The sequence below is a fragment of the Lynx canadensis genome, chromosome A2, assembly GCF_007474595.2.
Source record: "Lynx canadensis isolate LIC74 chromosome A2, mLynCan4.pri.v2, whole genome shotgun sequence".
NCBI classification, from domain to species: Eukaryota; Metazoa; Chordata; class Mammalia; order Carnivora; family Felidae; genus Lynx; species Lynx canadensis.
This window is the reverse complement of record NC_044304.2, coordinates 99,615,835-99,641,629: the sequence shown is the minus strand read 5'-3', so window position 1 is coordinate 99,641,629 and position 25,795 is coordinate 99,615,835. Positions and strand designations below refer to the sequence as shown.

The window sequence follows — 25,795 nt, the reverse complement described above, 5'->3', positions numbered from 1 at the left end:
ACTTGAGATGGAAAAGTATGAGCCAGTTGCCAAAGAAAATGACTAGGGAAGTATAACCAGAAAGAAAACACTACAAATGAAAAAGAATTCTTATGTGAGGGTAACCCAGTGATGGGTTGAAAGAGACATTAGGAGGGGATTATACATTACAGTGAATGTAAAATGACCCATAACCCCCACTTCACAAAACACAGAGAAGCAGTGTCCTTATGGGTGCTAGATTCTATAAGCTAGGAAGACAAAAAAGATTGAGTTTGAGGATGTGATATATTTGTTCATGATGAAATGGTTCCTAAATGCACAGCTAGATTTTAAACTCCTGGAGGGCAAGAGCTTTTATCTTATTCATTTCTTGTATTCCTAGAGCCTACAATGTAGAACCTAGATTCATTACTGATTGACCACCTATCTTTCAATGAAAAAAGACAAGTATCAACCTCCAGACTGATTCAATGAGGAATATTAAAAAGGACTGAGGAGTCTGGCAGCCATACACAAAGAAAAAGCCCAATCCAGCAAAAGAGAGTAAGTATGAGTCAATTTTTAAGTAGTTGAATAAATGCAATAGCATCTGAAAAATGATCATTTCAGAATCTCAAAGTAGACATACAAAACTAAAGTTATAAGTGTGTAATTTTTATTTACTTTTTTAAACACTTATTTATGAGAGACAGAGATAGAGTGTGAGCAAGGGGTGGGGGGACAGAGAAAGAGGGAGACACAATCCAGGCTCCGAGCTGTCAGCACAGAGTGTGACACAGGGCCCAAACCCATGAACCGTGAGATCATAACCTGAGCCGAAGTTGGAACTTAACTGACTGACCCACCCAGGTGCCCCATAAGTGTGTAATTTTTAAAAAATTAAACATTTTAAACACATGAATGGGGTTACCACTTGATTATTTCAGTTTATAACTTACGACAAATTTATGAAAGTGTTTTTATCTCCCCAATGATGAGGCAATAAATGAGATTCTCAAGGTAACTATAAATTACATAATTTAAGGGGTCATTTGTTACTACCAAACACTGTACAAACATTATACTATCATTTGCATGATAGATTATACAGTGTATAATACTGACTCTTTAAGCTTCTTTTTAATCTTTCATTGTATATAAATAGTGACTCAGGGAGAAGGCATATTTACATGAATAATCATACATGTATTATTAAAAGAGAAAGGAAGAAACTTTCAGGATGACAATCCATGTATGTAAATAATAACCTTGTTGGAACTCCACATCTGTCATTAACATACTTGTCTGTTGAAGCTAAAGCCATGAGGCTAATGCTTGAACAAGAACAGCATTAAATTTACATACAAAAAAACCTTTTGGCAAAATTCCACAACTTTGTCCATTTTAAAGTCATTCCTTCTTATGTACTTAAAAAATCAAATCCCATCCAGCAAGTACTGTTACTTCAATCATATAAAGCTTTGTTTACTAGCCATATTGATCTACATATTGTAGACAACATTAATAACAACCCCAAATTAAAGAATATTTCATGAACACCAGGCATTCACAAAACCTAAAAGCTGAAGAAATACATTTTTAGAAACCCAGTAAGGGGTTCTGAACTTAAAATGTGTAAGCTTTATTGTATAGACTAAAATTCTGGTTTCCTAGATTCAGGAATACTAAATTGTCTGTTAGGTTTAGTAGCTTCTTGCATCAGCTCCTGCAACTGTCCAATCTGTTCATCACGAAAGTCATTAAGTTTTTCTTCTGGTAGGGCAACTCCAAAACACACTCTTTCTGTTGAATTTTGTCTGTTTTCATTAGTTTGTTGCCATAGCACTGCTGCATACACCTAACAGAAGACAAAGAAAAATGAAGGTTATAAAGTTAAGATACATATTCACTCCTTCAATGTTAGAGGACTTGAAAAATTCTAATTCCAAGTCACCTATTTTTCTCCATCACTGAAGATGCAAACAATATAGATGTGTCTTTACTACTCAGTGATAATTTCAAATGTATCTTATTTTTAGCACTTTAAGAGTTTTCATAGATTTTTAGCAAAGTTCTTAACCTGGAAATCTGGGGACTGGGAGTGGCCCGCAGATAGACTTCAAGAACATGCATAAACCACCCAAAAGTCAGATACTAAATTGTATGCACACAAGCATTGCAGATAGTTCTTGGGCTATAGTTTTTCAGAGTTATAGCTTTCAAATCTGGGACTATCAGATTTTCAAAGGTGGGTCTTATAGACTTAAATTTAAAAATGTTTATTTATTTTTGAGAGGGGGTAGTGACAGAGAGGAAGAGGGAGAGAGAATCCCATGCAGTCTCCAGCACCATCAATGTGGAGCCTGGTGCAAGGCTCAAACTCACGAACCATGAGATTATGACCTGAGACAAAATCAATAGTCAGATGCTGAACCTGCTGAACTACCCAGGCGTCCCAAAATATTAATTTAAATCACACTAGAGGTAGGGGTACCTGGGTGGCTCAGCCGGCTGAGTGTCCATCTTCTGCTTGGGTCATGATCTCACGGTTGGTGAGTTCGAGCCCTGCATTGGGCTCTGTGCTGACAGCTAGGAGCCTGGAGGCTGCTTCCGATTCTGTCTTCCTCTCTGCAACGCCCGCCCCCCCCCCCCCCCCCCCCGCTCACACTCTGTCTCTCTCCCTCTCTCAAAAATAAACATTAAAAAAGAATTTAAATCAAACTAGAGAGAAAGCTTTCAAACCTTTAACTTCTCTGTATTTAATAATAATCTTTGTCAGGAAAAAATTCTACATTTTTCATGCTCTAATTTTTCTCTCATTCAATTAGCATCTTCAGCCTAAATAGTCCAGCTACTATTGTCTTGCACAAATGATACTTTTTTAAAGCAGACTCTCACTCTGTAATCTTTTAATCAGACAGTAAGTAACAATGTATTTTAGTTCATGAAGTTAAAAGATTATATGCACCTTCTGGGTTAGTAGATAAATTAGTTAACTCTATATAATGCCACTAACTCTATCTGGTTTAAGATAATTAAATTGATTATAATTGCTGGATTGCCATCATCACCACAGAAACTTCAATTCAATACACTCCAAAACTTAACCTGTATTGAAAATATTTTCTTCATGTTTTACACAACTCTATTTTATGTAACTGAAAAAAAACTTGCACATACCCCAAGCTTTATCAATCCCACCTTTAAGTATATGCCCCAGAACAGTGTTTCTCAACCCTCACAGTATTAACAAATTGGATAATTTGGACAATACTTTGTAGTGGGGTGAATGGAAGTCTGTTCTTGCATTGTAGGTAGGATGTTTTAGCAGTATCTCTAGTCTCTACCCACTAGTTTCCAGTAGCATACCTCCTCTCAGTCTTTATAATCAAAAATGTCTCCAAACATTACCAAATGTTCCCTGGAAGGCAAAACTGACCCAGGTTGAGAACTATGGTCCTAAAGAAACTTTCAAACATGTGAATGAGTAGCACAAGAAGTGTGGTATTACTTGTTAAAGCAAAAATTGGAAACAATCTCATTGTACTTTTCAGTAAGAGAAAAGACAAATACACTAAGGTTTGTTCAAGATACTTATCTTTTCAAGAACCAGCTCTTGGTTTCATTGATCTTTTCCATCATTTTTTTAAGCCTCTATTTGATCTATTTCTGCTCTGATTTATTTCCTTCCTTCTACTAGATTTGGGCTTTGTTCTTTTTCTTGCTTCTATAGGCGTAAGGTTAGGTTCCTTTAGATTTTTCTGGTTTCTTGAGGTAGGCCTGTATGACTATAAATTTCCCTCTTAAATTGCTTTTACTGCATCTCAAAGATTTTGGACTGTTGTGCTCTCATTTTCATTTGTCTCCATGTATTTTTTTAAAATTCCTCTTGATTTCTTTGACTCACTGGTTGTTTAGTAGCATGTTGTTCTGTCTCTGTGTTTGTGTTTCTTCCAGTTTCTTCTTGTGATTTATAGTTTTATGCCCTTATGGTCAGAAAAGATGCATGATTTCAATCTTCTGAAATTTTTTGACACGTGTTTTATGGCCTAACATGTAAACTATCCTGGAGAATATTCCATGTCCACTTGAAAAGAATATACATTCTTCTGGATAGAATGTTGAATATAAAAGTCCCTCTGGTCTTGAATGCAAAGCTACTGTTTCCTTATTAATTTTTTGCCTGAATGATCCATCCATTGATATAAGTGGGGTGCTAAAGTCCCCTACTATTATTGTATTACTCTCAATTTCTCTCTTTATATCTGTTATTATTTGCTTTATTGTATTTAGGTCTCCAATGTTGAGTGTGTATTTATAATTGCTATACTTTCATTGGATGATCCTTCTATCATTACATGGGCCCTTCTTTGTCTCTTGTTATAGTCTTTGTTTTAAAATCTATTTTATCTGATATGAGTATTGCTACCCCAGTTTGTTTTGTTTTTTGTCCCTTTTACATGGAATGTCTTTTTCCATTCTTTCACATTCATCCTATGTGTGTCTTCAGCTCTGAAGTGAGTCTCTTGTAGACAGCATATAAATGGGTCTTATTTTTTTATCCATTCAGTCATCTAATGTCTTTTAATTGGAGCATTTAGACCATTCACATTTGAAGTAATGATTGATAGGTATGTACTTATTGTCATTTTGTTAAACTGTTTTCTGGTTGCTTTTGTAGTTCTCTGTTCATTTCCTCTCTTGCTCTTTTCCCTTGCGATTGGTGACTTTCTGTTGTGTTATGCTTGGCTTCTTTTCTTTTTATTTTCTGTGTATATCTCTTATAAATTTTTAGTTTGTGGTTCCCATGAGGTTTACATATAACATCCCAATTATAAAGCAATCTATATTAAAATGGTGGCCACTTAGGTTCAAAAAAATTCTAAAAGAATTTTTTTACTCTCACCTCCCCAGGTCATGTAAATGTTGTTATATTTTACATCTTTTTATTCATAAAATTTCCCTACTTGCAATTAGGGCCTTTTTTTTTCCACTTAAAGTAGCCCCTTTAACATTTAAGGTTGGTTTAGTTTAACTTTTCTTTGGGAAACTCTCTCTCTCCTTGCCAGATAGAATATTCTTGCTTGTAGGATTTTTTCCTTTCAGCTCTTTGCAGGCCCAAAGGGCATGACATTATACATTCAAAGTTTCTGCTGAAAAATAAGAGGCTTTATGGGGTTTCACTTGTATATACTTTTTGCTTCTCTATTGCTGCTTTATAATTCTCTATCTTTAACCCTAGACATTTCAGTTATTATGTGTCAAGTATGTGGACCTCTCTGGGTTCATCTTGTTTGGAATTCTCTGTGATTGCTCAATCTGGATGTCTATTTTCTTCCCCTCTCTCCTTCCCTTCTGGGATCTCTATAATGTGAATGTCCACTTGATATTGTCCAAGACATCCTTTGATCTATCCTCATTTTTTAAAGTTCTTTTTGCTGTTCAGCTTGGGTGCTTTCCATTACCTTATCTTCTGCATCAATTAATCTGTTGATTCCCTCTAGTGTATTTTTCATTTCAGTTATTGTATTCAACTCTGATTGGTTCTTTTTGGTATTTTCTCTTTGTTCAAGTTCTTACTGAGTTATTCCACTCTTTCCTCCAGTCCATCTTTATGATCATTACTTTATCAGACATATGGCTTATCTCCATTTGGAGCATATTCTTCTGTCTCATTTTGCTTAACATTTGTTGTTTGCTTATATGAATTAGAATTCTCCTAAACTTGAAGGAAAGGTCTGGTGTATGGTCATCCCAACTGGAAGCTATGTATGCCTGGTGACTTTGGCTGGCTGGAGCTACAGCTGTCGTGGGCTGGGAGTCCCAAAGCTGTCGGTGCACAGGGCACCCTGGCAGGACAGCTAAAGGTAAAGTGAGGGAAAACTGGGGTGTCCTGGGGTACTAAATGCAGAGGGTGCCCTGGTGGGGTAGGGGATGGCCATGTAATGGGTGGCTGGAGCCAAGGTGGGGCACACACTGGGAGGGTCCCAGGGTGCTCAGTGCAGGTAGGACCTGGGAGTTCCAGAAGCACTCTCAGCTATAGGTGCCCTAGCAAGCCCTCTGGAACCAAAGTGGTATAGGCCTAGAGTGTTCCAGGGTGCTTTCCACCTGTGTCACCTTGGCGCAATGTCTGTAACTGCAGTAAGTACTGACCATGAGCATCCTGGGTTATGTCGCTCTGAGGCTGCATTGATGGGATGGCGAGGGCTGGTGTAGGCTAGGGTCCTGGGGCTCACTAGGGTGATAGGTCAGCTAGGGCACCCAGATCTTTCTCCTGTCCATGGTATCAAGGTAGAAGAAAAACATAACCATAGCTCTTGCCAGCCCCTCCCAGCAGTTCCCTTCTTGTTTGGATCCTTTATATTATAGTTTTTCCATCATGATAAGTGTACTCTTTAATCTTCTTCATCTATTTCACCATTCTCCTACCTACCTCCCTTCTGGTAACCATCAGTTCTCTATAGTTGAGTCTATTTCCTGGTTTGTCTGTGTTCCCTCCATTTGCTCATTTGTTTTGTTTCTTAAATTCCAAACATGAGTGAAATAATATGGTATTTGTCTTTCTCTAACTTATTTCACACAGCATTATCTTCTCTAGTTCTATCCACATTGTTGCAAAAGGAGAGATTTTCCCTTTTTTGGCTGAGTAATATTCCATTGTATATACATACCATACTCTATCCATTCATATATCAAAGGACCCTTGGGTTGCTTCCATAGTTTGGCTATTATAAATAATGTTTCAATAAATATAGGGGTGCATATATTCCTTTGAATTAGTGTTTTTGTATTTCTGGGGCAAATACCCAATAGTGGGACTACAGGGTAGTTCTATTTTTAACTTTTTGAGAAAACTCCATACTGTTTTGCACAATAGCTACACCAGTTAGCATTCCTACCAACAGTGCAAGAGTGTTCCTTTTTCTTCAGATACTTGCCAACACTTGTTATTTCTTGTGTTTTTTATTTTAGCTATTCTGACAGGCGTGACTTGATATCTCATTGTAGTTTTGATATGCATTTCCCTGATGATGAGTGATGTTGAGCATCTGTTCATGTGTCTATTGGCCATCTGGATGTCCTCCTTGGAGGAATGTCTATTCATGTGTTCTGCCCATTTTTTGATTATTTGGGAGTTGAGCTTTATCAGTTTTTTATATATTTTGGATACAAGTCTTTTATCGGGTATATTATTTGCAATATCTTCTTGTATTCAGTAGCTTGCTTTTTTGTTTTGTGGATTGTTTCCTTTACTTTGTAAAAGCTTTTTATTTTGCTATAGTCCCAATAGTTTATTTTTGCTTTTATTTCCTTTGCCTCAGGGACGTATCTAGAAAAATGTTGCTACCGCCACTGTTAGAGAAATTACTGTCTGTGTTATCTTCAAGGAGTTTTATGGTTTCAGATCCTATATTTAGGTCTTTAATACATCTTCAGTTCATTTTTGTGTATGGTGAAAGAAAGTGGTCCAAGTTCCATTCTTTTCCATGTGGCTATCCAGTTTTCCTGACGCCATGTGTTGAAGAAATTTTCCTATCGCATACTCATTCCTCCTGTGTCAACAATTAACCATATAATCATGAGTTCATTTCTGGGTTTCCTGTTCCATTGATCTATGTTTCTATTTTTATGTCCATACCATATTGTTTTAATTACTCCCACTTTATAATATAATTTGAAGTCTGGAATTGTAATATCTCCAGTTTTGGTTTTCTTCTAGTTGCTCTTTTAAATGGCAGCCTTTTTTACTGTGCCTCAGGGCAGCTGGCACTGGTGTATGCTAGATGGCTTGCAGCCCCTTGAGGCAGCAGTCCTGTCAGGGTACCCAGCCTCTGATCTGTACTTTCAAAATGTAGAGGAAGCATAAAGTCTGGTGCTCACCAACAACTCTGCTGCCATTTGGCAGAGTTCTAGAGCTCATTCCTTTACATTCTAGTTGCCCTTTTATTTATTTTTAATCATCTTAATGTTTATTTCTGAGAGAGAGGGAGACAGAATCTGAAGCAGACTCCAGGCTCTGAGCTGTCAGCACAGAACCCAATGAGGGGCTCGAACTCGTGAACTGCAAGATCATGAACTGAGTAGAAGCCAGACGCTCAACTGACTGAACCACCCCTCTAGTTTCCCTTTTAAACCACAACTTTTTTTTTCTGGGGCCTAGAGAAAGCATATCTGCTTACTGTCCCTCAGTACTATACCTCCCCAGTATAGTTTGCAGTGGCTGGAGGCAGGGGTTCCCTTTGCTACCACATAGAGAAGAGCAAGAGAGATGGAAATTGTACAGAAACTGTTCAGTCATCCCTCTTTCTTTTTTTTTTTTTTCCAGGAGGAATTGGTCTATAAATAGTTGTAGATTTGGTATGTCTATGTTGGAAGCAAGGTCTTAGTGTCTCACCATCTTGGACTGGAATTTCAGATACTACTTTATAACCCATTAACAGTAAATGAACTAAATGTGTATGTATCAGCATGAATGGATGTCCACAACAGAATCTTAAAAGTGGATTTTAGAAAGTTATTCATTTGTAGAAATAGGAAAACTGACACTCAAATTCACATGGAAATGTCAGAGGCCATGAACAGCCAAAACAATCATAAAAAAAAATAAATTTGGAGCATTCACAGCATTCAGCTTCAAAACTGACAAAGCTACATTAAATAATCAAAACAATGTGGTACTGGGTTTAGGATAAACATATAAACCAAAAGAAGAGAAGTGAGAATGCAGGAATAAGCCTTACACATATGGCCAACTGATTTTCAACAAGGGTGTCAAGTTCAATGGGGGGAAACAATAGTCTTTTTAAGAGATACTTCTGGGGGCACCTGGGTGGCTCAGTTAAGTGTCTAACTTCAGTTCAGGTAATGATTTCACAGTCCATGAGTTCGAGCCCTACGTCAGGCTCTGTGCTGACAGCTCAGAGCCTGGACCCTGCTTTGGATTCTGTATCTCACTCTCTCTCTGACCCTACCCTGTTTGCGCTGTCTCTCTCTGTCTCAAAAAGAAATAAAACATTAAAAAAAAAAAAGATACTTCTGGGAAAACTAGATTTGTACCCTTCAATCATATACAAAAATTAACACAAAATCCATGAAATTTCAGACCTAAAAATAAAATTTTTTTATTTTTATTTTTGAGATAGACCATGAGCAGGCGAGGACAGAGAGAGACACACAGAATCTGAAGCAGGCTCTAGGCTCTGAGCTGTCAGCACAGAGCCCGACGTGGGGCCCGAACCCACAAAGTGGGATCATGACCTGAGCCGAAGTTGGAAGCTTAACCAACTGAGCCACCCAGGTGCCCTGGAAATGGACTTTTAAATATGACCCCTAAACATAAGCAACAAAAGAAAAAATAAACTGGGCTTCTACAAAATTAAAAGCTTCTGTGCACCAGAAAATATTAAGAAAGTGAAAAACTACAGAATAGGAAAAAATATTCACAAACTATATAGTTGATAAAAATGTCAAGACTATATAAAAAATTCATACAACTCAACAACAAAAAGACAACAACCCAATTTAAAAAGTGGGCAAAGACTTAAGCAGACATTTCTCCAATGATGATATATAAATGTCAACAAGCACAAAGATACTAAACATCATTAGGGAAATGCAAATCAAAGCCCTGTTGTGTTGGCAAGAACCTAAAGAAAATGGAACCCTTGGACATTGCTAATGGGAACACAAAATGGTATAGCCACTGTGGAAAACAATATGACAGATCCTCAGAAGGTTAAAGAATTACCACATGATCCAGCAATTCAACTCATACATATATACTCAAAATAAATAAAAGCATGAATTCAGATACTTCTACACCTCTGTTGATAGTAGCATTATTCACAATAGGTAATATGTGGAAACAACCCAAGTGTCCATTATGAGATGAATGGATAAACAAAACCTGGTCTAGATATACAATGAAATAATATTTATCCTTAAAAAGGAATGAAGTTGTGGTAATTCTATAACATGGACAAACCTTGAAAACATTACAGTAAGTGAAATAAGCAAGACACAAAAGAATATTATAGGATTCCACTTACACGAAATATGTAGTATAAGCAAATAGAGAGACAGAAAACAGAATAGAGGTTACCATGGGTTGGGAAAATGGGATTTATTGCTTAACATGATAGTGTTTCTGCTTGGGTAAAAAAGGTTTTGGGTACAGATAGTGGTAAACGATGCACAACACTGTAAATGCAATTAATGTTCATGAATTATATGTGCAAAAAAGGTTGAAATGGGAAATTTTATGTTCTATATTTTTATCACATTTAAAAAAAAGGTTATGCAAGAAGTTCTGCTTCAATAAATGGCAAGGTAGCGTCTATCAGAACAACTCCACAAGATAAACTCGTAAACTCTGGACAGATATAATCAAACAACAAACCCAAGACACTGGAGAACAACCAAAGCCACACAGAAAATAAGAAAGAGTTGACTCCAGAAAATGACAGAGAATACTGGATTAGGCTCCCATTTTTATGACTTTTTTGTCTAAGATCCCAGTTGGTACTGAGAGGTAACTGAACAATCAGAGGACACTGTGGGATAAGCACAGCAATTGGAAAATTATAAGGGGAAATCTCAGGAAAAAAGAGCTACTAAAAGGGAACCCTGTAAATAAACTGCCAAAATCTCTGGCTAATCCCTTAACTATGAATGCTCAAGACAAGACTCAAACAGCCCAGTTAAGGCATAAAAAGAAAGGAATAGAAATTTCAGCAGCTTCTTGTCAAAGAAGACACAGAACTTAGAATCTGAGTTCTGCCAGGTAACTGCTTAATAAAATCAATACGCTTTTTAAAAAAATAGTGGAATAATGTCTCTACAATGTATCTGTCATTCAGTGTCCAAAAAAAAAAAAAAATCCAAGATTACTAGAACCATGAAGAAACAGAAAAATGTGATCCATAATTGAGAGAAAAGACAATGTCTGAAATGATTCAGACATTATTGGAAAAGGATTTTTTTTTCTCCACACCCAATGTGGGGCTCCAACTCACAACACTAACATCAAGAGTTGCATGCTCTCCTGACTGAGCCAGCCAGGTACACCCAGTGGAAAAGGATTTTAAAGCAGCTATTATGACTATGTGCAAGTAAGTAAAAATTTTGTCATAACAAATGCATAGATGAGAAATCTCAAAACAAAAAGAGGAATGAGTAGAACCAAATGAAAGCTCTAGAACTCAAAAATGCAGTATTTGAAATGTCAAAAACCTCACTGAATGGGCTTAATAGCATAAGGTTTTCCATATTGGAGTTGAAAGAAGAAAGATTCAATGAACGTAAAAACATCAGAAGTTATCCAATCTGAAAGAAAAAAAAAACATTAAATAAATTTAAGATCAATGTTATGTGGGATAATGTCAAAACTTTACATATTTAGGCACGCCTGGGTGGCTCAGTTGGTTGAGCATCTGACTTCGGCTCAGGTCTCTATCTCACAGTCCGTGGGTTCGAGCCCCACAAAAGGCTCTGTGCTGACAGCTCAGAGCCTGCTTCAGATTCTGTTATCTCCTTCTCTCTCTGTCCCTTCCCTGCTTGCATTTTCTCTCTCAAAAATAAAAAAAACATTAAAAAAAATCAAAATATAAATTCAAAAAATCTCTTGAGAGAAAGGAAATACAACACACCAAAACTTACGGGATGCAGAAAGGCCAGTTTTAAGAGGGAAGTTCACAGTGATAAGCAACTATATTAAGAAACACCTCAAATAAAAAAAAAAAATAAACCTAACTTTACACCTGAAGGAACCAAAGAAAATACTAGGCCCAAAGTTCATAGAAAGAGGGAAATAAAGATCAGAGCAGAAATGAATGAACTAGAGACCAAAAAAAGACAATAGAAAAGTTCAACATAACTAAGAGCTGCATTTTTTTAAAGATAAACAAAACAAAACATTTAGCTAGATTTGCCAAGAAAAAAAAATACATTACAACCAATACCACAGAAAATACAAAAGATAAAAGAGACTGCTATGAACACTTATATGCCAACAAATTGGGACAACCTACAAGATATGGATAATTTTTTAGAAACATACAACTTATGAAGACTGAATCATGAATAGAAAATGTGAACAGACCAATTACTAGTAAGAAACAGAATCAGTAAAGTCCAGGACCCAATGGCCTCACTGGTAAATTCAACCAAACATTTAAAAACACCAATCTAATTCAAACTCTTCTAAAAAATAGAAGAGAGAATATTTCCTGTTTTACTTATTTTACAAAACAGCATTACCCTGATACCAAAACCAGACAAAGACACTGAACCACCAGAAAATTAGAGGTCAATATCGATGATGAACACAGCTGCAAAAATCCTCAACAAAATATTACAAAGCTCAATTCAACAATACATTAAAAGGATCATACACCATAATCAAGTGGGATTTATCCCTGGGACATAGTATGGTTCAATATCCACAAATCAGTGTGATAAATCACATTAACAAGGGATAAAAATCATATCATCTCAGTAGATACAGAAAAAGCATGTGACAAAATTCAATATCCATTTATGATAAAAACTCTCAAACTGAGCATAGAAGGAATGTACCTCACCCTAATAAAGCCCATAAAGAACAAAGCCACAGCTAACATCAGACTCATTGATAAAAACCTGAAATCTTTTCCACTAAGAACAAGAAACAAAACAAGGATGCCCATTCTCACCACTTATTCAACACTACTGACAGTCCTAGACAGAGCAATCAGGCAGGAAAAAAAAAAGGCATCTAAATAGGAAAAAAAGAAGTAAAACTGTCTCTTCTGGCAGGTAACATAACATTATAATAAATATAATGAAGACTCCAGCAGAAACTGTTAGTACTAATACAGTAAAATTGCAGGATACAAAATCAATATACAAAAATTAGTTGTATTTCTATACACTAATAATGAACTATCAGAGAAAGTAAGAAGACAATCCTATTTACAAATGCATCAAAAGGAATAAAATTCTCAGGAATAAATTTAACCAAAGATGTGAAAGACCTGTATACTGACAATAAGACCCTGATGATAGAAACCAAAGACACAAATAAATGGAAAGGTATTCCATGCTCATGGACAAGAATTAATATTGCTAATATGTTCATACTACCCAAAGAAATCTACATTTTCAATGCAATCCCTATCAAAATTTCTGTGGTACTTTCAGAGAAGATGTGTATAGAACCACAAAGTATCCCAAATAGCTCAAATAAACTTGAGAAAAAACAAAGCAGGAGGCATTACACTTCCTGATTTCAAACTATACTGCAGAGCTACAGTAATCAAAACAGTACAGTGTTTAAAAAAAAAAAAAAAGACACATAGATCAAAAGAACAAAATAGAGAGCCCAGAAATAAAACCATGCCTTTATGGTCAACTTACAACAAGGGAGCCAAGACCATACAATGGAGCAAGGACAGTCTCTTCAATAAGTGGCGCTGAAAAAACCGTACCCCTACCTTACTCCATACACATAAAAATCAACTCAAAATGGATTAAAGACTTGAATGTAAGATCAGAAACCATAAAACTCCTAGAAGAAAACAGGGGATAACTCCTTGACATCAGTCATGGCAATGATTTTTTGAATTTGATACCAAAAGCAAAGGCAACAAAAGCAAAAATACACAAGTGGGACTGTAGCAAAACAAGAATCTTCTGCATAGTAAAGGGAACCATCAACCAAACGAAAAGGCCACCTATGGAAAAAGAAAATATTTACAAATCATATCTGCTCAGGGGTTAATATCCAAAATCCTTTATCCAATATAAAGGAATACAACTCAATAAAAAAAAAAAAATCTGATTAAAAATGGGCAGAGGGCCTAAACAGACATTGTTCCAAATAAGACATACAAGTGATCAACTGGTTCATGAAAAGGTACTCAGCATCACTAATCATCAGGGAAATGCAAAACAAAACTACAGTGAGATATTCACCTCATACCTGATAGAACAGCTGACAATGAAAAGATCAGTGTCAGGGAGGATGTAGACAGAAAAGGGAACTCTACTGCACTGTTGGTGGGAATGTAAAGTGGTGCGGCCACTGTGGAAAACAGTATCAAGTTTCTTCAAAAAATTAAAAATAGAACTACCATATGATCCAGCAATTTCACTACTAGATGTTTATTCAAAGGTCAAGAAAACATTAACCTGAAAAGATATCTGTACTCCCAAGTGCATTGAAACACTATTTACAGAGGTAGGGAGGGAAGATGGCGGCGTAGGAGGACGCTGGGCTCACCGCACGTCCTGCTGATCACTTAGATTCCACCTACACCTGCCTAAATAACCCAGAAAACCGCCAGAGGAATAGCAGAACAGAGTCACCGGAGCCAAGCGCAGACGAGAGGCCCACGGAAGAGGGTAGGAAGGGCGGCGAGGCGGTGCGCGCTCCACGGACTGGCGGGAGGGAGCCGGGGCGGAGGGGCGGCTCAGCGGCCAAGCAGAGCCCCCAAGTCTGGCTGGCAAAAGCCGAGGGGCCTGACGGACTGTGTTCCAACAGCAAGCGCGACTTAGCGTCTGGGAGGTCATAAGTTAACAGCTCTGCTCGGAAAGCGGGAAGGCTGGAGGTCAAAGGGAGGGAGAGCTGCTGAGCCCCCAGACGACAGAGCTCAGTTTGGTGGGGAACAAAGGCGCTCGCCAGCGCCATCTCCCCTGCCCATCCCCCAGCCAAAATCCCAAAGAGAACCAGTTCCTGCCAGGGAACTTGCTCCCTCAGCGCAAACACCCAACTCTGTGCTTCTGCGGAGCCAAACCTCCGGCAGCGGATCTGACTCCCTCCCACTGCCACAGGGCCCCTCCCGAAGTGGATCACCTAAGGAGAAGCGAGCTAAGCCTGCCCCTCCTGCCCCTGTGCACCTTGCCTACCACCCCAGCTAATATGCCAGATCCCCAGCATCACAAGCCTGGCAGTGTGCAAGTAGCCCAGACGGGCCACGCCACCCCACAGTGAATCCCGCCCCTAGGTGAGGGGAAGAGAAGGCACACACCAGTCTGACTGTGGCCCCAGCGGTGGGCTGGGGGCAGACATCAGGTCGGACTGCGGCCCCGCCCACCAACTCCAGTTATACACCACAGCACAGGGGAAGTGCCCTGCAGGTCCTCACCACGCCAGGAACTATCCAAAATGACCAAGCGGAAGAATTCCCCTCAGAAGAATCTCCAGGAAATAACAACAGCTAATGAGCTGATCAAAAAGGATTTAAATAATATAACAGAAAGTGAATTTAGAATAATAGTCATAATATTAATCGCTGGGCTTGAAAACAGTATACAGGACAGCAGAGAATCTCTTGCTACAGAGATCAAGGGACTAAGGAACAGTCACGAGGAGCTGAAAAACGCTTTAAACGAAATGCAAAACAAAATGGAAACCACCACGGCTCGGATAGAAGAGGCAGAGGAGAGAATAGGTGAACTAGAAGATAAAGTTATGGAAAAAGAGGAAGCTGAGAAAAAGAGAGATAAAAAAATCCAGGAGTATGAGGGGAAAATTAGAGAACTAAGTGATACACTAAAAAGAAATAATATATGCATAATTGGTATCCCAGAGGAGGAAGAGAGAGGGAAAGGTGCTGAAGGGGTACTTGAAGAAATAATAGCTGAGAACTTCCCTGAACTGGGGAAGGAAAAAGGCATTGAAATCCAAGAGGCACAGAGAACTCCCTTCAGACGTAACTTGAATCGATCTTCTGCACCACATAGCATAGTGAAACTGGCAAAATACAAGGATAAAGAGAAAATTCTGAAAGCAGCAAGGGGTAAACGTGCCCTCACATATAAAGGGAGACCTATAAGACTCATGACTGATCTCTCTTTTGAAACTTGGCAGGCCAGAAAGAATTGGCACAAGATTTTCAGAGTGCTAGACAGAAAAAATATGCAGCCGAGAATCCTTTATCCAGCAAGTCTGTCATTTAGAATAGAAGGAGAGATAAAGGTCTTCCCAAACAAACAAAAACTGAAGGAATTCGTCACCACTAAACCAGCCCTACAAGAGATCCTAAGGGGGATCCTGTGAGACAAAGTACCAGAGACATTGCTACAAGCATGAAACCTACGGACATCACAATGACTCTAAACCCATATCTTTCTATAATAACACTGAATGTAAATGGACTAAATGCGCCAACCAAAAGACATAGGGTATCAGAATGGATAAAGAAACAAGACCCATCTATTTGCTGTCTACAAGAGACTCATTTTAGACCTGAGGACACCTTCAGATTGAGAGTGAGAGGATGGAGAACTATTTATCATGCCACTGGAAGTCAAAAGAAAGCTGGAGTAGCCATACTTGTATCAGACAAACTAGACTTTAAATTAAAGGCTGTAACAAGAGATGAAGAAGGGCATTGTATAATAATCACAGGGTCTATCCATCAGGAAGAGCTAACAATTATAAATGTCTATGTGCCGAATACAGGAGCCCCCAAATACATAAAACAATTACTCACAAACATAAGCAACCTTATTGATAAGAATGTGGTAATTGCAGGGGACTTTAACACTCCACTTACAGAAATGGATAGATCATCTAGACAGAGAATCAATAAAAAACAAGGGCCCTGAATGATACATTGGATCAGATGGACTTGACAGATATATTTAGAACTCTGCATCCCAAAGCAACAGAATATACTGTCTTCTCGAGTGCACATGGAACATTCTCCAAGACAGATCATATACTGGGTCACAAAACAGCCCTTCATAAGTTTACAAGAATTGAAATTATACCATGCATACTTTCAGACCACAATGCTATGAAGCTTGAAATCAACCACAGGAAAAAGTCTGGAAAACCTCCAAAAGCATGGAGGTTAAAGAACACCCTACTAACGAATGAGTGGGTCAACCAGGCATTTAGAGAAGAAATTAAAAAATATATGGAAACAAACGAAAATGAAAATACAACAATCCAAATGCTTTGGGACGCAGCGAAGGCAGTCCTGAGAGGAAAATACATTGCAATCCAGGCCTATCTCAAGAAACAAGAAAAATCCCAAATACAAAATCTAACAGCACACCTAAAGGAAATAGAAGCAGAACAGCAAAGGCAGCCTAAACCCAGCAGAAGAAGAGAAATAATAAAGATCAGAGCAGAAATAAACAATATAGAATCTAAAAAAACTGTAGAGCAGATCAACAAAACCAAGAGTTGGTTTTTTGAAAAAATAAACAAAATTGACAAACCTCTAGCCAGGCTTCTCAAAAAGAAAAGGGAGATGACCCAAATAGATAAAATCATGAATGAAAATGGAATGATTACAACCAATCCCTCAGAGATACAAACAATTATCAGGGAATACTATGAAAAATTATATGCCAACAAATTGGACAACCTGGAAGAAATGGACAAATTCCTGAACACCCACACTCTTCCAAAACTCAATCAGGAGGAAATAGAAAGCTTGAACAGACCCATAACCAGCGAAGAAATTGAATCGGTTATCAAAAATCTCCCAACAAATAAGAGTCCAGGACCAGATGGCTTCCCAGGGGAGTTCTACCAGACGTTTAAAGCAGAGATAATACCTATCCTTCTCAAGCTACTCCAAGAAATAGAAAGGGAAGGAAAACTTCCAGACTCATTCTATGAAGCCAGTATTACTTTGATTCCTAAACCAGACAGAGACCCAGTAAAAAAAGAGAACTACAGGCCAATATCCCTGATGAATATGGATGCAAAAATTCTCAATAGATACTAGCAAATCGAATTCAACGGCATATAAAAAGAATTATTCACCATGATCAAGTGGGATTCATTCCTGGGATGCAGGGCTGGTTCAACATTCGCAAATCAATCAACGTGATACATCACATTAACAAAAAAAAAGAGAAGAACCATATGATCCTGTCAATCGATGCAGAAAAGGCCTTTGACAAAATCCAGCACCTTTCTTAATAAAAACCCTTGAGAAAGTCGGGATAGAAGGAACATACTTAAAGATCATAAAAGCCATTTATGAAAAGCCTACAGCTAACATCATCCTCAACAGGGAAAAACTGAGAGCTTTTTCCCTGAGATCAGGAACACGACAGGGATGCCCACTCTCACCACTGTTGTTTAACATAGTGCTGGAAGTTCTAGCATCAGCAATCAGACAACAAAAGGAAATCAAAGGCATCAAAATTGGCAAAGATGAAGTCAAGCTTTCACTTTTTGCAGATGACACGATATTATACATGGAAAATACGATAGACTCCACCAAAAGTCTGCTAGAACTGATACATGAATTCAGCAAAGTTGCAGGATACAAAATCAATGTACAGAAATCAGTTGCATTCTTATACACTAACAATGAAGCAACAGAAAGACAAATAAAGAAACTGATCCCATTCACAATTGCACCAAGAAGCATAAAATACCCAGGAATAAATCTAACCAAAGATGTAAAGGATCTGTATGCTGAAAACTATAGAAAGCTTATGAAGGTAATTGAAGAAGATTTAAAGAAATGGAAAGACATTCCCTGCTCATGGATTGGAAGAATAAATATTGTCAAAATGTCAATACTACCCAAAGCTAAATACACATTCAATGCAATCCCAATCAAAATTGCACCAGCATTCTTCTCGAAACTAGAACAAGCAATCCTAAAATTCATATGGAACCACAAAAGGCCCCGAATAGCCAAAGGAATTTTGAAGAAGACCAAAGCAGGAGGCATCACAATCCCAGACTTTAGCCTCTACTACAAAGCTGTAATCATCAAGACAGCATGGTATTGGCACAAAAACAGACACACAGACCAATGGAATAGAATAGAAACCCCAGAACTAGACCCACAAACATATGGCCAACTCATCTTTGACAAAGCAGGAAAGAACATCCAATGGAAAAAAGACAGTCTCTTTAACAAATGGTGCTGGGAGAACTGGACAGCAACATGCAGAAGGTTGAAACTAGACCACTTTCTCACACCATTCACAAAAATAAACTCAAAATGGATAAAGGACCTGAATGTGAGGCAGGAAACCATCAAAACCTTAGAGGAGAAAGCAGGAAAAGACCTCTCTGACCTCAGCCGTAGCAATCTCTTACTCGACACATCCCCAAAGGCAAGGGAATTAAAAGCAAAAGTGAACTACTGGGACCTTATGAAGATAAAAAGCTTCTGCACAGCAAAGGAAACAACCAACAAAACTAAAAGGCAACCAACGGAATGGGAAAAGATATTTGCAAATGACATATCGGACAAAGGATTAGTATCCAAAATCTATAAAGAGCTCACCAAACTCCACACCCGAAAAACAAATAACCCAGTGAAGAAATGGGCAGAAAACATGAATAGACACTTCTCTAAAGAAGACATCCAGATGGCCAACAGGCACATGAAAAGATGTTCAGCGTCGCTCCTTATCAGGGAAATACAAATCAAAACCACACTCAGGTATCACCTCACGCCAGTCAGAGTGGCCAAAATGAACAAATCAGGAGACTATAGATGCTGGAGAGGATGTGGAGAAACGGGAACCCTCTTGCACTGTTGGTGGGAATGCAAATTGGTGCAGCCGCTCTGGAAAGCAGTGTGGAGGTTCCTCAGAAAATTAAAAATAGACCTACCCTATGACCCAGCAATAGCACTGCTAGGAATTTATCCAAGGGATACAGTAGTACTGATGCATAGGGGCACTTGTACCCCAATGTTCATAGCAGCACTCTCAACAATAGCTAAATTATGGAAAGAGCCTAAATGTCCATCAACTGATGAATGGATAAAGAAATTGTGGTTTATATACAGAATGGAATACTACGTGGCAATGAGAAAAAATGAAATATGGCCTTTTGTAGCAACATGGATGGAACTGGAGAGTGTCATGCTAAGTGAAATAAGCCATACAGAGAAAGACAGATACCATATGGTTTCACTCTTATGTGGATCCTGAGAAACTTAACAGGAACCCATAGGGGAGGGGAAGGAAAAAAAAAAAAAAGAGGTTAGAGTGGGAGAGAGCCAAAGCATAAGAGACTGTTAAAAACTGAGAACAAACTGAGGGTTGATGGGGGGTGGGAGGGAAGGAGGGTGGGTGATGGGTATTGAGGAGGGCACCTTTTGGGATGAGCACTGGGTGTTGTATGGAAACCAATTTGACAATAAATTTCATATATTAAAAAAAAAAGAAAAAAAAAGAAACACTATTTACAGTAGTCAAGACATGGAAATAACCTATTTGTCAATGGATAAAGAAAAAGTACTACGTATTCAAATCTGTTGTACATATGAAACTAACACAATATTATATGTCAATATCTCCTTTTTAAAAAAATCTGATGACTCAAAGTCATGTTTGTTTAGTGAAATGAAAAAAAAAAAAAAAAACCTGAGGAATGATCAATACACATTTTGGGTGGAAAGACTATCACAAACAGAAAAAAGAACACCCCTTCTCCCAGCATTGCTTACTAGTCTGCCCCATGTATTTTCAACATTCCTTTACTGGCAGGATACAAGAAGAAAGTAAAAAATATACAGATATAGACATATCAACTTTGGGACCATAATATGGGGTATCCAGATACAGGAAGAAGCAGCAATAAAATAAGAATTTTCTAACTAGGTCCCCTGCCAAGGAAATCTACCTCCAGGGAGGGAAGAAACTCAATAGAAAAATACACCACATGAGCTACAGCATTCCTTGGTTTCAAGTTTGGTCATACTAGCCTCTAAAAATAAAGCTATCCCAGAATTTTCCTTAAATTAGAAGACTTATGGTCTGTCGATGAAAGAAAAGAGGAAAAGGAAAAGAAAGAGGAAAAGGAATGAAAAGAAAAGAAAAAGGAAAGAAAAGAAAGGCACTGTGTTTCCTCAGGGTGTTAAACCATCATGTTGTGCTGTTACAGCAGCCCCAGGAAACTAATACAGCAGTAAACTACTGAAACACGTTGGGAAAAGTCTTCTACGAAAAAAACTACCCTTCATGCTATGATAACAGCTTAGGGTATAACCAAAAGGAAAATTCGGTGCAGTTTGCTAATTCCATTTCTCACTAGAGTTTCTGAAAAAGCAAAGGACCTACAGTACCAGTTTATCAGTGATAAAACAAAATTTTCTGAGACTAGTTCTGCTTTCACTATACTTTCTACTTCTCTGTGTATTAAACATGAATCCAGCTTATACCACTAAATACTGGCAACAAAGTGAAGAGAATCTGTTAGATTATGACTTTAATGTACATAAAAGATAAAAATACATTGTCAGTTTAATAAAATTACCTCTAAAGTATTAGTAAACTGACTTCTATTGCACAGGGTTTTTTGTTTTAAAGAATAAAAGTGAAATGTATGAGATTTTTTATCAGCTTTGGAAATTAATAAAACTAAAAGGATAACCTAAGAAGAGAAACCACAAGATGTACCCCTTAATGAAAATACTTATCACCTATACCAAAAATCAACCTATACCTAATAAGCCTATACATCTAACCCAACTTACAGAATAATGTGTTAAACATCACTATGGAAATTCAATCAGCAAAATCCAAACAACAAAAAACTACAAAACGCACCCCAATCTAAGAGCTAATAAAGGAAAATTAATTTTAAAGAGAGAAACCAAGAAGACACCACCTTAATCAAATGATCAAGGTTAACATCACCAGTAACGTGTGATATTGACAGCTTGGTACCACCTGATAATACTGCCATGAGAAGGGTATACCACCTCTGTAGTATTTCTCCTATTAACGTACAACCTCAATATAACCGTAAGAAAGCATCAGACAAAGCACAATTAAAGGACTCGTCACAAAATACCGGTAGTTTTCAAACGTTTTAATGTCATGAAGGCAAAGACTAAAGAACTGTCATAGACCAGAGGAAACCATGGCAACATGATAGCCAAATGCACTGTGGAGTACTGGATTAGGCCCAGGAATAGAAAAAAAACATTAGTATAAAAACTGGTGAAGCAGAAGTAGTTAATGATATTGTACCAATATTAATTTCTTAGTTCTTATAATTACACTATAATTATGCCAGATGTTAACATGTAGGGAAGCTGTACTATTTTTGCCACTCCCAAGTCTCCCAAGTTAACTCCAAAAGTTAAGTTTTTTTTTTAATTTCAAAAAAAGGGAGATTTAACAGATATATCAATTACAATGTATCAATTTATTTGGATTCTTATTCAAATAAAAACACTAACAGAGATGACTAGGAAATTTTAACACCTGATTGGATGTTTGAGGATACTAAGAATTACTGCTAATTTTGGAGGTATAATAATGGTATTATCACAATTTTAGAGTTTCTTTTAGAGATAAATGTTAAAATACTTGTGAATAAAATTATATGCTTGTGATTTGCTTTAAAATAATCTGAGGGTGAGGGAAGAAAGTCGATGAAGGTACAAATTAAACAAGATTGGCCATAGTTGATAAATGCTGAAAGACACATGGTAGTTTGTTATATCCTCTCTACATGTGTATGTTTGAAATTTTTTCCATTAACTAAAAAAATGTGTGTATATATACATACATATATACATGTAACTTAAAAGAATAAAATCAGAGGCAAATTTAAATAAACAGAATTAGCCATGTATAAATACCATTCAACTAAAACTATTTCAATCACTCCTAAATTTCAATTATGCATTTGAAGTTCAACTTGGCTACAAAGCTTCCCAAGCACTGGAAAGCTACCTTCAGCCTAATCTAAGCACAAGCCTGTGACTCTAGAGTCTCCTCTCATATTGCTTTAACTTCTCTAACCAAAAACCATAGCTCACAATTCTTTTTCTTTCAATGAATGAGGGACATGGTGTCTTTAATGCCAAATTTAAATTAATTTCAATATTATCTGTTCTTTGCCATGTCAACTTCTAAAATAAACTTTTTTTTTTTTCTCATAAGAGTCATCAGCGTTCAAAGAAGAAAACTAGTTTGCTTTGACACTGTCCTTTCTTAATCCTGAGATCTTTATTTCTAATGAGGTCATGATGATTGCCTAGGTAACAAAGTTTTCTCCCTTTTAGTTCCTATTGTTAATTCATGTTGTTTTATCTTCACTCTCTCCTACTGCCAATTAACCATTTCTTTAAGTTTCTCCTTCCTCACTAGTAAGTGTTCATTAGAGAACACACTAAGGTTCTTTAATGGAAAAAAAAAAAAAAGCCTACATTTATCAGTTTTTCTTCTGTTTCTGGAAATATTTCTTAAATACCTTACCATTACAATAATTTCTAAGCCATACATATTTTTTTAAATCTAAGCATAACATACCAAAATAATTTTTAAATAGGTTTCACAGTTTCCTTACCAAAAGAATAGGATTTCAACCTGATACTTTAGCATATGCTTGTGAACCCTGATTAAATTCACTTAGTGTACCATTAAATTACGACTTGTATTCATAATGTGAATCACTGGATTTGCACCACCTGCCCCACAAACTAGCATCAAAGTGGAATACGATTCCTTTTACACCTGGCATAAAAAAATTATGACTGGTTGGTTCTTATGAACAAATCTGGGCCACAATTTTTTAAGATGCCAATAACAAACACTGTTAGAGAGTAACATTTGAACACAGGACAGTGATAGAGTCACAGAAAGCCAGGAATCAAGTACAAAAATCTATGGACTGTTGACAGCAGAGACTATTGTGAGTGATAGGAATACCAGGACAGAAGAGCTATTAGACCCATTCATATCTTTAAAAAGTCTTATATGTATATAGAAAGAGATATAAGGGTTGGTCAAATTAAATATGCTACACCTGTACTATAGCATGCAACAGTTTAAAAAAAGCCCCCCAAGGAGCACCTGGGTGGCTCAGCTGGTTAGGAGTCTGACTCTTGGTATCAGTTAAGATCATGATCTCACTGTTCCTGGGACTGAGCCCCACGCTGGGCTCTATGCTGACAGCATGGAGCCCACTTGGGATTCTCTCTCTCCTCTCTGTTCCTCCCCTGCACACGCGCTCTCTCTCTCTCTCTCTCTCTAACTCAACAAAAAAGCTCCCCAAGACATGTGAAAAAAGCAACTTGCAGAATATTATATGTCATTTGTGTATGTTTTTAAATATGTACAAATATATATATGTAATAGAATATTTATATATTTATACATGAAAATGAAACTGAAAGGATGCCCACAAAAGTTTGAGGGGTGGTCTTTCATATTTTGTTCTGAACATTTCACCTTTGTAATGTTTTGATCTTTAAATATTATTATTTAATATATATTATAAAACAATTAAATGGAAGGAAAACAAAACAAAGAGAAGCTTTATAGGAGACATTCTGGAGTGGAGGAAGTTACAGCTCTGGTTTTTCACGATTTGCCCTAACAGCAGAAACCAAATCAATTTGCCATAAACATTAACGAAAACTCAAATTCTCACATTTTGTTTAATCACAGATTTACTATTTGGCCCTTGTTGTTTAAAACAAAATTGCAACTGAACAACCCAAAAGACAGTCAGAAATGTTTTAATTCTGTAAGAAATCATAATATGATAATCCACATTGTCAAACTCTAAATTAAAAAAAAATAACTGTTTCACAGAACAGTTTTAGAAAAGCTAAATTTAGAAAAGCATTTTTCATAGGCCCCTTCTAAAAGTGATAACAAGTGGTTTAAGAAGCCTATCTTTCTTTTGAACTACATATTATATGTATTTTTAATTCCCCTTATAAGGTAGGCATATATAGTGTTGCCATGCCCACAATTTCCTGGAAAACTAAAATAAGTAATTTTTCAGAGTTTTGCTAAATTAAATTATTTGTACTCCTTCAATGTAAACTCCAAAAGAGAAAGACACCTACTAGATCCCTCCCAAAAATTATTTAATTACTGTAAAGCTTTATTCAGCAACATCAAACCAAAAAAGTTTAGAACATTTAGTCAAGCTTTCCCCGGAGAACTGATTAAAAATGCCATGCCTCCTGAAGGAACAAAAACAACAAAAACACCCCCTCCCCATAAGAAACCTGAAAGTTACCTGAATTACAATAATTCAAAGACACCTTAGAGATTTGAAGCACAGCTGCCCAAGTCATTTAATACAGACTATTTAATATTACAGAAAAAAGGAATCTATGTTGTCAGTAATAAATTTGATTTTTTGGTTCTCTGACAGATTTTATTATTTTCATGTCAGTGATGACAGATCATTTTTATGTCACAAAACATATCAAATACCACCTGTGTTATTTCCTAACACCCAAATAGTTATAATCATCACACTGATTCACGGAATACAAACAACAAGAAAAGAAAGTAGCATCAGTGTCATGAATAACTATTTCTCAGGTGGCCATGAAGCCGGGCCCCTCTGGAATCAAGTTCCCCAGGTTCCTCTGCCCAGTGAAGGGAAATAAACTCAGGATTCACTTGTCACTCCAGGGATTAGCAAAAAAAAAAAAAAAAAGGTGGTAGCTGCTACTCACAGCACAGCAAAAAGCGAGAGAGAGAGAGAGAGAGAGAGAGAGAGAGAGAGAGAGACACTAAACACATTAACATGGAAGGTTCCTTCCTGGCTAAGGATGTAGTAAGGAAACTTAGAGAAGGTCTGGTTCACAAATGTTCTTTATACTTGTTTACGATGAATTCTGTATGTCTTTGACATTAGACACATACAAATCAAGTATTTCACAATAGCAGAAATGAGAAGTCAGTAAAAACTAAATACATTTCTGTTTATGTTTCATTCAAAAGTTCCTGGAAGCTTAATACTAGCATCGTACTTAAGATGAATATTTTTACACAAGGTACCTTACTTAAAAGGCAACTCTTTACCGCCTAAAAACATATAAATAATATTTCAAAAAATACATTACCCTCATCATTTTTTAAAACTATGAAGGTA

At 37.1% G+C, this 25,795-nt stretch overlaps 1 protein-coding gene across 1 annotated transcript in view; it reads right to left on the bottom strand.

The window, feature by feature from the left end:
- Positions 1-1,450: 1,450 nt before the first annotated feature.
- The window catches only part of SDHAF3 (succinate dehydrogenase complex assembly factor 3), a 70,367-nt gene continuing 46,022 nt past the window's right edge, over positions 1,451-25,795 (bottom strand). The window contains exon 2 of the mRNA XM_030308000.1: positions 1,451-1,819. Coding sequence (XP_030163860.1) covers positions 1,616-1,819 — 204 coding nt within the window. The 3' untranslated portion in view covers positions 1,451-1,615. The remainder of the gene's footprint in view (positions 1,820-25,795) is intronic.